The following is a 16,841-nucleotide window of genomic DNA, read 5'->3' as shown; positions in this document are numbered from 1 at the left end:
ACTGAGTGCTTAACAAGCAGAGGCGGCTGGCACGGTGGGGACGGGAGCGAGAGGTGCGCACGACGGAGCGGGGGCAAAGCACCATGAATGACCCACAGGAAGCCGCCGCTGCCGCTTTCTGCTCTACTCACGCCAGCTTGTTTGGGAAGGTCCTATTCAATGGGGATGAGAAACTATTATTTTAAAAAAGAAAAATGCACGGCAAATTTTATTTGTGTTTATACAAAAACTTACACCAATCCAGTCTTTAACATGTAAGAAGAAAATCCATATTTGCAAAGCTAAATATACGAAAATACAAAAGCAGACAGAATTATCAAAAAGAAAACATTTTATTTGTATCACTAAATACAATTAGTCTCCCTGATTATAACCCATAATGCGTGTCACCTAAAACAGGATGGTCTGTACAGAGGTGAACAAACCCAGCCGGTTTCTGTGTATATGATTATACACTGACCCTCTGACTTCAGAAAAAGCAGAGCTGAGCTTATTAAATTATTGTCTGCCTGTTTTAGAAACTCTTACCATTTGAAGGAAATGAGAGGAAGATTTAGGTAGCAGAGTACTTGTCTAATAACTTAACGAGTTAAAAGCCTGTAGTGATGAAATAACCTTGTGCACCTTTCTCAGCGGTTTTAGGCGACTGGTCCTTCTGCAGATCCCAAGTCCAAAAAAAGACAACCAATCACTGAGGTGACTGGGCTCGAAAGTTCATTTGCCATGGGGTTGGTCATGGTGCATTTCTGGTGTGTAAGTCAACAGAACGATCATGACCCAGAGGTGAAGCAAAGCCTGAAGAAAGAGCAAACAATTTATAGATTAGCCAATAAATCAATCTCCACCAAAGGCTCCCTGTGTCGTACCCTGAGGGTGGGAACCACGTCTTATCTTTGCAGACCTGAGGCTAGCTAGCACTGGGTCTGCAACCTTGCAAGCGCCTGGCTACCTGTTTACTGAATAAGTAATGAAGAAATAAACATGCAAACAGACGGGCTAAGTGCAAGGGATGGTAATGGTTTTGAAACCTACACAATCCTCGGTTGAGAATTATCAGAGCTGTTAGCGCTCTCATAACACACACGGGTACACATAAATAACGCATCAGGGGATTTTAACTCAGAGTAGAGGCCAGGATTCAAAGTGCTAGATACACATGAAGTTGGTTGCAAAGGCTTTTTAGAACAGTCATGGTTGTGTGGTTGGCGTTTTGCAAAAGGGGTGAGCCGTGATTTGGTGAAGAGGAGATGGGAAGACATTCCTGACGGGAATAATGTGTCAGGCTTCAGAGGCTGATTTAAGGTCTAACACAGGACCCACAGTGAGGACCGACACCTGGCGCAGGTGTTCCTTATCAGCTCCGACACCGGAATCCACCTGTGTGCCCCTATTCTAAATCCTTATTGATGCTGTTCAATTTTTTTCTTTTCTTCTCTCCATCTCACAGTTTCTTAAAAACTTTTTATTCAAAGGAGTAACTCTTCCCTCTAGTGGATCACAGAGAAATTTCTACATAAGCTTTTTCTTTTTCAGGAAGACTGCTTGTCTTAATTGAACTCAACTAGATGTCCTCACTCGGACCAGTTAGAGGGCTTTTTACAGTCAAAGGACACATGAAACAGTACCCCAAACCATGGCGACCATTGTATTAGAGCTAAGAAACCTGGAAGAACGGAAATCAACCTTGAGGTCCTTTCAGAATGCAAAGCAAAAACACATGAAAATAATCAAAGAAACTTTACATCGACGTAAAAATGCAATCAACTGTTTTGTACCCCATTTTTGTCACTCGAGGGGCTCACAAGTGGAGGTAAAGAACTGCATTACAGGTCGTTTTACTGTAGGACAAGCCTTTGAGCAATCTGTGTTTTAGACATAGCGAACTGTAACTCTACTTGCATCCTTGAGAAAAAAAGTTTTCATGGCCAACAATGAGTTCTATTTTCTTTAAAACTAATTGCTGGACGTTTAGCCAAAATGACCAGCAACTGAAACAAACGTGCTAAAAATCAAGTGTAGCATTATTTTTTCAAATAAGTTTTTCAAATATACTTACCATATATATAATTACAAAAACTCGTGCTATGGGGTATCTTCGGAGAAAAATTCCCAGGCGGATGCTGCGCAAACAGGGGTAGGAGGGAGGAGAGGAGACAGTTACACTCAAAGCACAAATTCCTGGGGTAACAGCTAATGATGCTTTTTAGGATTTCCTGGATAAACTATTAAGGTGACCACCGTAAAAGAAAAATCATTTTACAGTAGACTGTTAAGTGATTACTTGAAATAACCACACAGAAACATCACAGTACAAATACTTCAAATACTTTCTCTATTCTTGGTGGCTTGGCTTAAATACAGTCTAGTTCTCTTAATTCTTCAGCTACAACTATAGGGGGAAAACTCTCTAAATAATTCGTCTTTTAGAGACCAAAGAAGTTACATGGAAGAGACAAGGCGAGCATCAACACATGAACAGGAGAAAGAGTCTGGCTGGCTGACACCTGCACAGCTAATCTGGAAGTTGGTGCATGAACACATGCTCCTTCCTTCCCTCCCTCCTTCCTTCTTTCTTTCTTCCTTTCCTCTTTTTCCCCTTTTTCTTTTTTTTTTCCTTCCTTCCTTATTTATTTAAATCATTCTTATTAGCATATAATGCATTATTTGCCCCAGGGGTGCAGATCTGTGACTCATCAGGCTTACACATTGCACAGCACTCACCATAGCACACACCCTCCCCGGACACATGCTTCTAAAAGGCTTAGAACTACAGAGAGGCAACTAAACAATTAACTAAAGAAAATCTGGGAAGAAGATGAAGCCCAGATCTTACTACTCACACCTCTTTGCAACATTTCCCCTGTCAAGATGGATACACATACAAGGCACATGCTTTCTTCTAGGCCTTTCTGCTTTTTTCACTGCTATCAGCATAATGCCTCGTGTCTACTTTGTCTAAAAATTATTACATATGTTGAATAAATGAATAGTTGAAATAAATGTGCTTAATAATCTGAATGTAGCGACTATGGCATCGTTGGCCCCATGGCCTCAAGAACCTTAGCAAATCATTCCCTTAATTTTTAACACCACGGCTCTATTCTTACACAAAAAGGTAAGAGATTGCTCTACTTTGCAACGAGTCATTACAATTGTGTTTAATTATAAACACTAAGAGGCCAAAGAGTTTAGTGGATTATTTAAACGTGACGTTTATCAAGGCAAACATACACTGTTAAAACGTTTTCTTTATAAGGTGCATGTCTGCTAGTCTAAAGAAGTTACAAATATACAAAAACATGTATATAGAGAATATGTTGCTTATGTAATATATGTAAAATATATGTTAACATGAATACTGTTCACTTAAACATAGTGGCATCTTTTATTCTCGTCACATGATAAAGTAATGAAAAAAACATTTCAAAAGATGCATTTACATGAGATGGAGATTTTCTCAATGAACTTTAATACGAGTTTACTACAGAAAGAGGAGAGATGATCAGGGTTAACCATCTTCAGTAAAACACAGGCACTGGCCCACCAGATGAAGCAATCTCATGAGATCAAAATACCGTGACAGGAAGCAGGGAAATATTGCTCTAAATTATCAGCTCTGCCTGATGGGACTCACTGTGACTGAAGCCACCAGAGCAACTGACAATCCATCACTCAATCATTACTGCCCTTGCTTACCTAAACTGGTCAATTGAACTAGCAGCTTTTCGGACTTTTCCGTACATTCCTGCCAGATTTGTTTCTGTATCATTAAAAAGCACAGGAACGTTTCGGAGCCGTGTGCCTGTTTAAACGAGAAAATAATGAATTAGTGTACAAATACCAAAAGCAATGTCCTAACAAAATTATAGTTGAATATATTACTGTATTAGAAATGGAAGAAATTCTCAAAGGCCAACTTTCTAAGCATTACACAAAGAAGGTGAAACCATAAAGACAGATAAATTTGATCATATAAAATATTTAAATTTCTATATCCATAAAAATAAAAATTAAAAAACTAAAAAAATTATTTCCCCATGAAATTAGTAAAAACTAAAGTTTACAAATACCAAATGTTGTCAGGAGTCAATATTAAGGAGCACTTTCTTCTACGCTAGCAAGAGTGAGGCCAGACACCCTTTCTCCAATGCTGATGACTCCCAGATTGGTATCCCCAGCCTGGACCACCAACTCCAGACTCATCTACTCATCTGTTTTGTTTCCATCTGGATGTCTAACATCATCTCAAGCTCAGCATGCCCAAAACCACGATTCTGACTTTCTGCCCTCCCTGCCAACCTACTCACCCTGCCATTTTCCCCATCTCAGTACATCACAACATTGTTCCATCAACTCGGGCCAAAACCCTTGACTCCTTTCTCTTGAACTCCACATCCAACCTGCCTACTCACCTTTACGATAACCCCCTCAAGATCTCACTCTGGTTTGAACTGCCATCATCCCTCACACACATTAATATGATGGTTCCTCTCTGGTCCCCCGCCTCCACTCAGCTCTCTGTAATCTATTCTGGACATAGCTGCCAGAGGCATCTTGCCAAAATGCTGTCAGTCACCCCTCTCAAGATCCTTCAAAGTTCTCTGAATTCCGCTTTGACTACTCTCCCCCCTCCCTCAGTCTTCTCCAGCTGCACTGGCCTCCTTTCTGTTCCTACAACATGCTGGCATTGCTCCTACCTCTGGGCCTTTGCACCTGCTCTTCTCTTTGCCTGGAAACTCTTCCTGCAGACTTCCCTCTAGTCTACCATCACCTTACCTCCTTTGGGACTTCAATAAAGTGCTTTAATTTGCCTTCTTTGGTATGTGTAATTACTAGTGAGACTGAACACTTTTCTAACCAGAAATACCATAATTTTCTTCTAGTTTTTCCAGGTTTTGATTTAATACTTGATTCTTCAGTCTAACAGGGATTAATTTTGTGTGCAAATGAAACGAAGATTTAACTTTAAACAAATCCCCCCCCAGCTCACCAGCTAGTCCAGCACTACAATGACTCACTGATTTCTGACAGATTGTGTTTAATTCTTATGTATTTATTAGGATCTTCTCCTGGGCTATTTTGTCACAGATTAGAATTTTTTTGTTTTCATTTTTTGAAGTAAGCTCTAGGGGCCCCTGGGTGGCTCAGTCAGTTAAGTGTGTGACTCCTGATTTCAGCTCTGGTTGTTAGATCAAGCCCTGCATCGGGCTCCACGCTCAGCAGGGAGTCTGCTGGAGATTCTCTTTCTTTCCCTCCCTCCCTCTTTCTCTCTCCCTCTAATAGATAAGTAAATCTTAAAAAAAAATTGGATTTATATGAAAAAGTTAAAAACCAATAAAATAGATAATATAAACATATACAGCAAAAAAAGTCTGGAAGGAGATATTCCAAAATGTTATCTGAGGGGAATGGATTATTTGGATGATTTTAATATCCTTTTTTTGGAGATTTCTTTTCATAGCAACCATGTTATTAAAAAAACAAACATGTAATATAATAAGTTATTTTTTTAAAAACTTAAAAAAACTTTTACTTTTTTAAAGGATTTTATTTATTTGACAGAGAGAGAGACAGCGCACAAGTAGGGGGAGTGGCAGAGGGAGAGGGAGAAGCAGGCTCCCTGCTGAGCAGGGAGCCCAATGTGGGACTCAATCCCAGGACTCTGAGATCATGACCTGAGCTGAAGGCAGATGCTTAGCTGACTGAGCCACCCAGGCGCCCCTTAAAAAAACTTTTAATTGAAAGCCAAAGAACTGAGAAATCTACTGAATGACTACTTTGTAGGCTTTATGAAGCTCTAAGATTAAAAACCAGATCTGTTGAAGCTTATACTGAAATCTTTAACATTCTTCTTGATTATGTATTTTGGGAATCTACAGATTTCTCTATTGAAATTATAGAGCATGGATATACTTACAGGACTATTAACTTTAATATTCATAATTACAGACTGGAAGATTTTTACAGCAAATCTTCAAGTTTCCTGAAAACCTCTTACTGCCAAATTATCTACCTTGTCATCAATATCTTGTAGAATGTCCTACGTATTTCAATATGATCACTGTTCCTCAAGTCTCCCTTCTCCAAGTCCCATACTCAGGAGTGGTATATTAATAGCCCACTGTCCCGTTTGCTAAAGATCATGTCAAACGGTACACAGCTCAGGCCTCACATCAGGAGAAAAGCAGTGTTTTGCTGGATGGAGCTTCTTTTCAAATAAAAATGGTCTTTCTGTAACTTCTCAAAGTCACGCCTCAATTAACAAGGTTGGAAATAAAGGCAATGCAATATTCTTTTGAAATTCCTTTTTTTGTTACCTTCGCCATTGTCAACTCCAGACATATTAATAGAAGACCCATTGTTGCTACTTCCACTGGCGGAGTTCACCTGCTGCTCAAGGCGCTCCAGCTGGAAGACCAGAGAGTTCTTCTCTGTGCTGAGACTCTCCAGCATGGTCTGCTTCTGGATGAGAGTCTCTGTCAGCTGATGGAGTCGGTTTTCTAACTCAGACTGACTACTGTTGCTCAAAGTTTTATTTGTAAGCTGAAAGGCAAAGTGTTCATAAAATTAGTACATAAAGTAAAAGTCTTACAACACAGAACCTACATCCCTACATGTAAAGTGTAGCATTATTCAATTTCTCAAAACTCACTATGGAAGAGATTTTCAAATTGTATTAATGGGCTGCAAAATCAATTTGGTGGGTCACAACCAGATTTTAATAATAGTAATGGCCTAGGGACGCCTGGGTGGCTCAGTTGGTTAAGCCGCTGCCTTCGGCTCAGGTCATGATCCCGGGGTCCTGGGATCGAGTCCCGCATCGGGCTCCTTGCTCAGCAGGGAGCCTGCTTCTCTCTCTGCCTCTGCCTGCTGTTCCCCCTGCTTGTGTTCTCCCTCTCTCTCTCTCTCTCTGACAAATGAATAAATAAAATCTTTAAAAAAAAAATAATAGTAATGGCCTAGAATGGGACAGAGAGTACACAGCACATAGTATATAAGAGTATTGTTTTGTGAAACTTCTGTTTTAGTATTATACTTCTAAGTACATCTGAGTAATTGGGACACAAGGTATACTTTACTTCTCACTGTGGCGTCGTGATCAAAGACATCTGAAAGCATCGATCCAAAGGACAGTCTGAACTTCTCGGCCAGGAATCAAAACCCTCCATAACTCAGCAGTTGTGGTGCAGTGCAAAGACCGCAAACTGAGGTTTTAGGTTTTCACCTCTGCTCTGCAATTTTCTAGCTGACTGACATTGGACAAATTGCTACATCTCTCTGTACATGATATTTAGGGATACTATGACATTCTAGCGAGTATCCGTGCAGTGGTACAGCCTACTGGGGTTTTAATGTGTACTCCCCTGATGACGGATGATTTTGAGCACTGACTTATGTGCGTATTTTGGTCACTCGTTTATGGGTTGTTCGTCTGTTTGTTTGGACAATGTATGAAGACGCTGATCTTTTTTTAAAATTGTAAAAATCAACTTCCTGTTATGAGACAAAGATTTTCCTCTGTTCTACTTAGATCAAAAAAAAAAAAACTTGGGGCGCCTGGGTGGCTCAGTGGGTTAAGCCGCTGCCTTCGGCTCAGGTCATGATCTCAGGGTCCTGGGATCGAGCCCCGCATCGGGCTCTCTGCTCAGCAGGGAGCCTGCTTCCTCCTCTCTCTCTGCCTGCCTCTCTGCCTGCTTGTGATCTCTCTGTCAAATAAATAAATAAAATCTTTAAAAAAAAAAAAAATTAAAAAAAAAAATTAAAAAAAAAAAAAACTTTACGAGCTAACCCCCTAAGATTAATTCTTAATTAACAAAAACAGGACAGAATCTTAGGCTTAGGAGGCACTCAAAAAACATTTAATAAATACAGGAATGTTTAAGGATTAAACCCAATTGGTGGTTTATGGTCCTTTCTTTTGACTTTCTGCTAACAAGTCACATTACCACTTGTAAGCACTTCACAAAAGTAGGTGAGGAAAGAATGGAACACTGAAATCAGATGCTCCTAACTCTCAGAAAAACTAAAATATTTTAAAATAGTTTAAATCATGGACTGCTACAAAGTCTGACAACTTAAAAACTAAAATTATTTGCCTTTTTAATGTTTCAAACTACATCATCAGCTAACTAAAAAAAGAAGAATCAATCTTTATGTAAACTAAATGATCAATGAGCTCATTATTTATTATGTCAATAAATATAAGGGATAAAAACCAAAGTGAACATAAGGGAGAAAAGGAAACGCCAGAGTTATAGGATAAGTGGATGTATGATTTTGTCACATTAATGATAAGCGCTGGTAAATCTGGGTGGTGGGCACAAGTTATTTCCTAAATTTTACATTTTCAGAGTTAAAAAGAAGTCTTGGTGACTTTACAAAAGACCCATCAATTCTTAACAGGAAGGTATCACTGGATTTTTCTTAGGAAAGAGAAACAGTAATTATTAAACTGGCAGTCAGCACAACCACCACTGAAGTTACAAGATAACGAAATTTTGGGGTAAGTCCCGTGTCCTCGGATGGCTGTGGCTACAAGACACTTCTAGATGAAGAAGCCACAGAATACAGCAAACACAGATTAAAATGGCTTTAGATGAAAATTCTGTATCAGACTGAAAGAAACATCTCATTGTTCCAACAGCAGAATGCCACTGAAAATATGAAAAAAGAAGGTCTCGCTATATCCTTTGAAAAAAATTAGCTTTGCGATGTTCTCTTTTCCCAAGTTGTGAACACTCATTCATACCTGATTCCGAAGCTTTTGAATTTCTTCTTCTCGATCTTTAATCCTGCTTTGCAATGTGTTCTTTGTTCGATACAGATCTTCTTCTATGTAGTGGAATTCCTACAAAGTGAGACATGAATAAACAGAAGCTGAATCAGTGCTCCCGATTTCATCCCCAGTATCTGAAACATTCCTGACACACAGGAGGCCCTCAGCCAGCACGTGCCACGTCTATGCGGAATGAACAAATGAGGACCGTTGGAAGGGTCTGACGAACACTACTCCAGCAGGATGTATCAAGTCTTTCCATGGTCACAGGTCTCCACTTTTCTTGGGTAGATATGTAGGGATAGCACCGCTGGATCCCGTAAGTGTTATGTCTAACTTACAGGGAAAAAACTCACCCAATTGTTTTCTGAACTGGTTTCAAAATCCGTGCGGCATTGTGCAGCCCCACGGCAATATGGGAGAGGCCCAGTTCTTCCACATCCTTCCCAACATTTGGTATTGTCAGTCTTGGTTAAGTGTAACTATTCACTAGGGACAACCTGGTATCGCGCTGTGGTTCCAATGTGCATTTCTCTAACACTTAATGGTGCTGAGCAGCTCTTCATGTGCTTATTTCTATCAGGCAGTGTTAGAACCTGTTTTGCTCTATCATGGAAAAATGAGAAAAAAGAAAGACCTCCGATTCACTAACAACTACACAAATGTGCTGCTGGTTTGTACAATGGATACGATGAGTCAGTGTCAGCTGGAATTTAAGAGCACAGTACATGTCAGGGAAGAAAGAACAATTGCTTAGAATCTTCAAAAGCATTATGCTTAACTGCAGATGAAGTAAGTAAAGGGAGCCGTATGAAGAAGTAAAGACAAGACAGGATCAAACTGCCAGACTCCTTGAGAACATTTAGTTCACCCTGCTCACTTCACAGATGAAAGAAACTGAGATAAGTGAGAGCAGAGAAAATGAAGCAATAATTAGGAAACGAGAACTGCAATTTATAAGAAGGTCTGCATGATTTCTTTTAAAACTCTAGGCTAGCACAAAATTTAAGGTTGAAATTACTTAAAATGAATAAGGAGCGCTAGAGGACTATTTAATCCCAAGATTAAGCACTTGCACCTAGAACATCCGATGATTAAATAAATAGCCTAGAGCTACATTCAGCTGCGCTCGCCTCTACTGGACTCCATCATTTTAAAAACTGGCCCTGGCAGTGGATGTGGGAAGACCATCTGCCATAAAAATGAAAATTCTCTCACTAACCATCAAGAATATCAAATTTTTGCCTTTCAGTATATAACAGCTCCTTGAATAAATTAAAATGCAATTTCTGGAAGGACAATTTCATAACTAAATTATCTAGGGCAGCCTATAATGTACTCTGCAGGTGGCTACTCGGTCATTTTCTTACCACTCAGGAAACAGATACAGGTGGGACCTTTGTAATAAAAACAAACATTTCTCATAATAGAACCAGTTTCAGAAATGATAAATCCTAATAAAAAAGATCTAAAGAATATAAACACACAAAGCTGAAAATGTTGTTTAAGTGAGGCACTGATCATTATAACAATAGTTTTCTGCAAAATGAAGAGAAAACAGATTTTACTGTGAGGATAAAATAAGATCATGTATACTAAGTGTCTATAATAGTGTCATTATTCAGTAAGTTATAAATGTTACTAACATTAGATTTAAAATCTTGTTCTGAAAATGTGGATGTAACATGTTTAGCTGTTTTAATAAGGAAACTATTATGTAAGTATACTAAGTAAAATAATTTGGTTTGGGGAGCAGACAACTGCCAACTGAACAAAGAAATGTAATTTTAAACATGATTTGTAAGAACAGGCTATAAATATTTCTTCTCAAATAGAAAGATCAGTCTATTACCACACTAATGTTATATTTATATTTCTATTAGATAATATTACTGTTGTTCTTAGAAAATACAAATGTAGTAAAATGTGAAAATCAACAGATGTTTTTAAGTTTTCCATACATACACACTGTAACGAGGAGATATAATAAAACACAGACAAGGTAGCAGCAAGGAGTCTGGGACAGGCCTTCTGGGTTCTAGTCTATTCTCCGGTTAACTGTGTGAGATTAGGCAAGTCCCATAACCATTCTGCGGGTCTATTTCTTATCTGTGAATTAAACAGTGAGGGTGGGTGGTAACAAGACAGCAGAGGACCGGTAGGTCCCCTTTACCATCACCACTCCATACCCATTCCGCTAGAACTTCAGTACGTTGCTTCACTGGAGTCTCCTCAGAGAACCGGCAGCAAAGCGTCTTCCTTGGTAACCGTCCAGCTAAAATCCTTACCTGCGGGGTGCCTGGGTGGCTCAGTCGGTTAAGCATCTGATCATGGTCCCCGTGTCCTGAGATGGAACCCCACGCTGGGCTCCCTGCTCAGTGGGGAGTCTGCTTCTCCCTCTGCCCCTCTTCCCACTCATGCTCTCTCACTGGGGTGCATGCTCGCTCTCTCTCAAGTAAATAAATAAAACCTTTAAAAACAAACAAACAAACAGGATCGTTACCTGCTTCTGTCGCTCTAACTCGGCCTCCAGCTCCTGTTTCGAGGCTTTCTGCCCAGCTATTTGGTCTTGCAGCTCCTGTAACTGTTCTCTTGCTGATTCTGCTTCGCTAACCTGCTGTGCCTCCACATCCTGAAACGACGAGCCCCACATGTGAAAGCAGTAATCAATTGTTCACTTCGACATCTTTCAAGTACTCCCGCTGTGCCATGAACTGGGCTCAGGAGGCACCAGAGGGCTGGGGACAAGTGAGACATGGCCTCAGCCTGGAAAGGGGCATGTAAGCAGCCACTTAACTGTACGCCACAGCCCACAGTGAGAGAAACAGACGGATCCTAGAGCCGCCACAGCGCAGGAAGCCCGGGGCTGGATGAGGATGTCCGCAGCGGCTGGGACAGTACAGCTCTAACCGAAAGCTAACAATTTCCAAAGGAACAGAAACATAACATCCGTAAGATGGCCCCTGGAATGGCAGGTTATAGTTTGTATGCGTGGGCGTCCAGTAGCACTGTAACTTCTCTCTCATCTCACCTGAGGTTAGCCTCTTTTTTCATTGTTTAGCTTTATTACCATTATCTGTTCTTTTATCTTTCTCTATTTCTTACTTCTTCAAACTCAAAACCACCTTTTAGATTTCCTGGGGAATTTACTAGTGGCAAAGAACATGACTCTAGGTTTCTGTATTTACCCCTGTACGGGTTAACCAGGTGTCTGTCCATACAGTGCTATAAGAGATTAAAATCAGCATCTTAATTTGCTTTTTATCTTTTGGCACAGTCTTTTTATATTCATCTATGCAAACTTTGGCACTTCACGTACTGTTTGAAAGAACAGGGGATTAATGATAGGCCCAGATAAGAACACCAGCGTGCTACTCTAGTTACACAGCCTCGTGGATTTAGAGGAAAGCAACAAGAAGTACAATTATTTCCCCCTCTCCTTGAGTTTTTGGGGTTAGTAGCAGGTACTCTAATCTTTGTCATCAAGTTGACTTAATCAGATGAACTCCTGAGAGGCAGACAGTATGAGCAGTGGGTAGTTAACACATATTCTGGAAAAAAAACAAAACAAAACACGTGTTCTGGAATCAGACAGACTAAGGTTCTAATCCTGTTACTTTACAAGTTATAGGAAGCGACTTTCCTTCTCTGTGACTGAATTTCTTCAAACTGTAAAATGAGAATATACCATCTTCCTTGGGGGATTACAGCAGGGAATCAATGGAAGGCTGACGCTGAGAGGTTAGTGCAATGCCTGTCCAGAAAGTTCTTAGCTATTACAGGCATTAACAATTCTCCCATGTTGCTAGATATACCATAATCCTTACTGTAGATTTTATAAACTTCTTGAGAAATGCTCAATGTCCTCAATGATGCTGGGGTAAGGATATTAAATAAAAAGAGTCATATTTTTTATAATCTCACCCAAATACACATATAATAAATAAGACAAGGTATAAACAGGATTAGCATCTACTCAGTTTCTAGGTTCACAGGACTGAAGTCTTTGGAATTCAAAATTAATTAAAGAAAAAACAATCCAGCCATACAGACTACAAGGACGATAAGCCTCGATCAGCTCTTGTACTTGCTAATAAGAAGTCTAGAAGTGACACTAGCTACTATTTGTTGAGGGCCTGATGCATGTCAGGAACAATGCTCGGCCCTCTGACACGTACCTTTATCCACAGGAGAACCTGTGTTTATCTCCACTTTATGGATGAGAAAACTAAGGCTCCATGAGGTGAAGCGTCTCGTGCAGGTAACAGATCTACTAAGTGCCAAAGACGGGACACCTCTATCCAAATCTGGTATTCAAGCCCACACTCTAGGTAAGAAACCCTGGCCTTACAACTTCCACACTTTCCTCTTGTAGGTCCTGTCCATCTTACGAACCAATAGTTTGCTGAGTTAATGCATGGATGAATATTCTTCGCAAAATGTTTTTCTTTTAAAGAAAGCTTATCAGCCCACACCTTGTCCTCCCTCATTCTCAGAGGCTCCTCCTATAATATTTATATCAGAGGCTCCATGTTTAACCTAAACAAAAGGTCCAACTTACTTTTGGATTAAAAACAGCAATTACCCATAAACTACAAATCATAAAATTTCTCGTGAAAGTATAATTAAGGGACTGTCTCTGTGTCCATTCCAGTATCAGAAAATGTCCCAGTTTTATAGACAAGCCCAGATCTCAATTGTTTTTTAACCACTAGATTATAAGATCCATAAATATGAAGACTCTGTCTGGATCCTTGTTGTAACCCTGAGCCCACAAGATGACTGGCATATGGTGGGCATAAGGTTAGAATTTAATGATCTCATCTAGTTACCTCTGTTTGTTATTCCCAGGACTTCACTGTCCCTCGATGGACAGGAAACCGATCGCCTTAGATGCATTACTACACGGCGACCACTATTCCCACACCAGTTCCACACACCCTCTCACTGACACACTTCTCCCAAAATACAGACCACCGCCGCTCACCTGCAGATCACTGGGGTCAGTGGCTGTCTGTGCTGCGGAGCCATACTCGATCTTACCTGTAATTCGGATCTCAGCTGATGTATCTGGCCCATCAGCTTCTGTATTTCCTCCTTCTGCATCTCCTTTTCGTGCCGAAGTTCTTCCAGCTCCATGCTGTTAGCAGTACTGCTGTCGAGGCCTTCAAAACCAGATCCTTCCTTTAAGCTGTTAATCAATTTTTCTTTAGACTATTATAAAAAAAGAAGTATCTTTAAGCAAAACAGACATTAGCTTGTATACGGAATACCATCAATATTACACCAACTAAGCCACTACAGAAATAGTCCAATTACGTTCTCCATCAAAGAAAGCCCACATTGAGATAAGAACTCAGCAGGGCCTTGCTGTACACGGTCCTTGGATTTTAGTCCCCAGGACCACGTGACTATTGAAAGCTTGTCATTAACAAGATTTCCCTTGTACTTTCTTCTCATCCTTTCTCATGCTTTTTATCTCTATCACATGCTACTCAGCAAATATTTACGGAGCACCTACAATGGGTTTGGCACTCTGCTCAGAGTCCCATGCAATTAAGAGGTCTCTCATTTGGGATGGTACCCTCTGCCTTATAAACTAAAAAGGAAGTTACAAATATCCAATATAAGGCAATAAACAAGTTGAGAGGCACATCTGCTAAGATTACTTGCAGGGTTCCAAGGAGAAACCACATACTGGGGAAGAGAAGGCTTTACTTGAAAGCAGCAGTTACGCTGACCCTGAAAAATGGCTAGGATTTTATTTTTATTTTATTTATTACTTTTTTTTAAGATTTTATTTATTTATTTGACAGAGAGAGATCACAAATAGGCAGAGAGGCAGGCACAGAGAGAGGGGGAAGCAGGCTCCCCGCCGAGCATAGAGCCTGGTGCGGGGCTCCATCCCAGGACCCTGGGATCATGACCCGAGCTGAAGGCAGAGGCCTTACCCCACTGAGTCACCCTGGAGCCCCAATGGCTAGGATTTTAACAGGTGTGGAGAGAACAGGACAAAACATAATAATGCAAAAAGCATTAGGGCGTACAAGAAAGTATTGTTGAGATGTGCTCCGATAGGATCTTAGAGCCAACCTGGGGGGCTTCAGATGCCAGGCTAAAATGTTTGACTTTTATCTGGTAGGCTAAAACAAACAACTAAAAAGTAGACTGGGAAGTGACATGGCCAGAGATCCATTTTAGGAGGGTTAATCTGGCAGTGTATCAAACGGGTTCACAAACTATGGCTGGTGGGCCGGATCTGGCCTGTGGCCTCGTTGTATACAGCCCACCAGCTAAACATGATTTTTACATGTTTAGAGGATGATTAAAAAAAAAAAAAAGACAAAGAGTATACGATGAAGACCACATAGAACCTGCAAAGCCTATAATATATACTATTTGGCCCTTTACAGTAAAAGTTTGCTGAGCACTGGTGGAAAGGATGAATTCGAAGAAGAGATTCGATGTGGGAGGACCAGTTTAAGAAATGCTGTAATTATAAGGGCCATCAGCTCTTCTGCCTTCAATATGAGGATCTGAGAGGTGCTCTCCTCCATCAAAAATAGTTTTTCTTTTCATGTGGTAGAATTATGGGTGACTTCTTCAAAGTTCTCCGTATTTTTCATATTTCTATAACACACATAATTTTCTCTCTCTGCCCCCCAACATAGTAAAGGTCCAGCCCCCTGTGATGAGCTTCAAGCCTCTACTTCTGGTTGCCTTCCTGAAACTTCCACCTCGGTGTCACATCAGTCCTACAAACTCATTGTCACTTGTCCAAACGCCCATCGGCGCGAGCCTGTTCTCCTTCCTGGTCTCTGCTGCACTACACGGGGCGTATCGCTCATGCGCTCCGGAAACGAGTCCTCCTAAGGTCCACTTGCAGTTCCCCTTCCTCCAGCTGAATCCCTAAGTCGCACACACCCCACCTCCGACCTATCCCATCTGCCACCCTCACTGCCACAAACTAGACCTTGTCCCTGTCACTTCTCACCATTAATTCCGATATGCTCCTCTGTACCATCCCCCTCTCACCACTCCATCCTCACCCGTCAATGTCCACAGAGGCTTACCGAGCACCTCCCGAGGGCCCTGCCTGGTGCCAACTCTCCCCCTGCTCAGTCTCTCACCTCTCCCCACTACCATTGCCTAGGAGATAAAAATCAAAACTCCTCTGTGCAGGATGTGAGGCGCTCCATGGTCTCTGGCTTCTGCCCCTCACTGCGTTTTCTCCCCCCGCCCCGGCCCCCACTTGATCCCTAAGCCTGCATGCTCCAGCGGAGGAACCAGCTGGTGTCCAGTAAAGATGTCATGCTCCCTCGGACACCCCTTGCTCTGGGACAGCCGTTCTGACTGAAATCTCTTCCCTACCATGAGCCTTCCCACCCATGCTTCAAGTTCCTTTTTACACCGTGTCATCCGGTCATCCCTGACGTCCCCTCACAGATTTTAAGGGCTTACTGCATCAAAAACTTCGTCACATCGAGTACCTCGGTGTCCCTCTGCTAACTGAATGCTCCTTACAGAAAGAAAACACACCCCCAGCATCTATCATAATGCCTCATGGATAGTTAGGTGCTCAGTAATAAATCAGAGTGACGCGGCAGAAGCAGTCGGAAAGGACCGTCTGGAGGAATGGATATGCTGTCTCATGGGTGTGGGATCAAAACGCTATCATGGCTCAAGCTCTATTGCCTGGGAAGAAGGTGTCGTATTTATGGAAATTAGAGAATGAACAAGAAGCTGGGGGGAGAGGGGTGCATCCCACACAGAGAAGCCTGGTAGGCATTTAGAAAATGGGGTCAGGAAGTGAGGCTGGGAGACACGCTTAAGTGACATCGAGGTGACAGACAGAAGCGGAGTGAGTACAGGATAACACCACCTAAGAAGCAGTGAGGGGGGTGGGGCCCGATTTTGAAAGGACTCTTCGTCTCTGGAGACTCAGGAGTGAGAGAGGACAGGGAGAGAAGGCAGCTCGAGTGGGACCAGAGGCAGGAATTTAAGGTGGCAGGACTAATGGTGTCCAGTGCTCTACCCCAATCAAAGTGGATGGAAATTAAGAAAA

The 16,841-nt window shown here is 41.4% G+C and overlaps 1 protein-coding gene across 1 annotated transcript in view; it reads right to left on the bottom strand.

Moving 5' to 3' along the window:
* Positions 1-313: 313 nt before the first annotated feature.
* GOLGA5 (golgin A5) overlaps positions 314-16,841 on the bottom strand; it is a 33,625-nt gene continuing 17,097 nt past the window's right edge. The window contains exons 7-13 of the mRNA XM_047737723.1: positions 13,820-13,990; positions 11,280-11,408; positions 8,750-8,848; positions 6,318-6,543; positions 3,697-3,802; positions 2,057-2,120; positions 314-795 (exon numbers count right to left, since the gene is read on the bottom strand). Of these exons, the coding sequence (XP_047593679.1) occupies positions 715-795; positions 2,057-2,120; positions 3,697-3,802; positions 6,318-6,543; positions 8,750-8,848; positions 11,280-11,408; positions 13,820-13,990 (876 nt within the window). The 3' untranslated portion in view covers positions 314-714. The remainder of the gene's footprint in view (positions 796-2,056; positions 2,121-3,696; positions 3,803-6,317; positions 6,544-8,749; positions 8,849-11,279; positions 11,409-13,819; positions 13,991-16,841) is intronic.

The sequence above is a fragment of the Lutra lutra genome, chromosome 7, assembly GCF_902655055.1.
Source record: "Lutra lutra chromosome 7, mLutLut1.2, whole genome shotgun sequence".
Classification (NCBI taxonomy): Eukaryota; Metazoa; Chordata; class Mammalia; order Carnivora; family Mustelidae; genus Lutra; species Lutra lutra.
The sequence above is the reverse complement of the archived record's forward strand: the minus strand, read 5'-3'. Positions and strand labels throughout refer to the sequence as shown.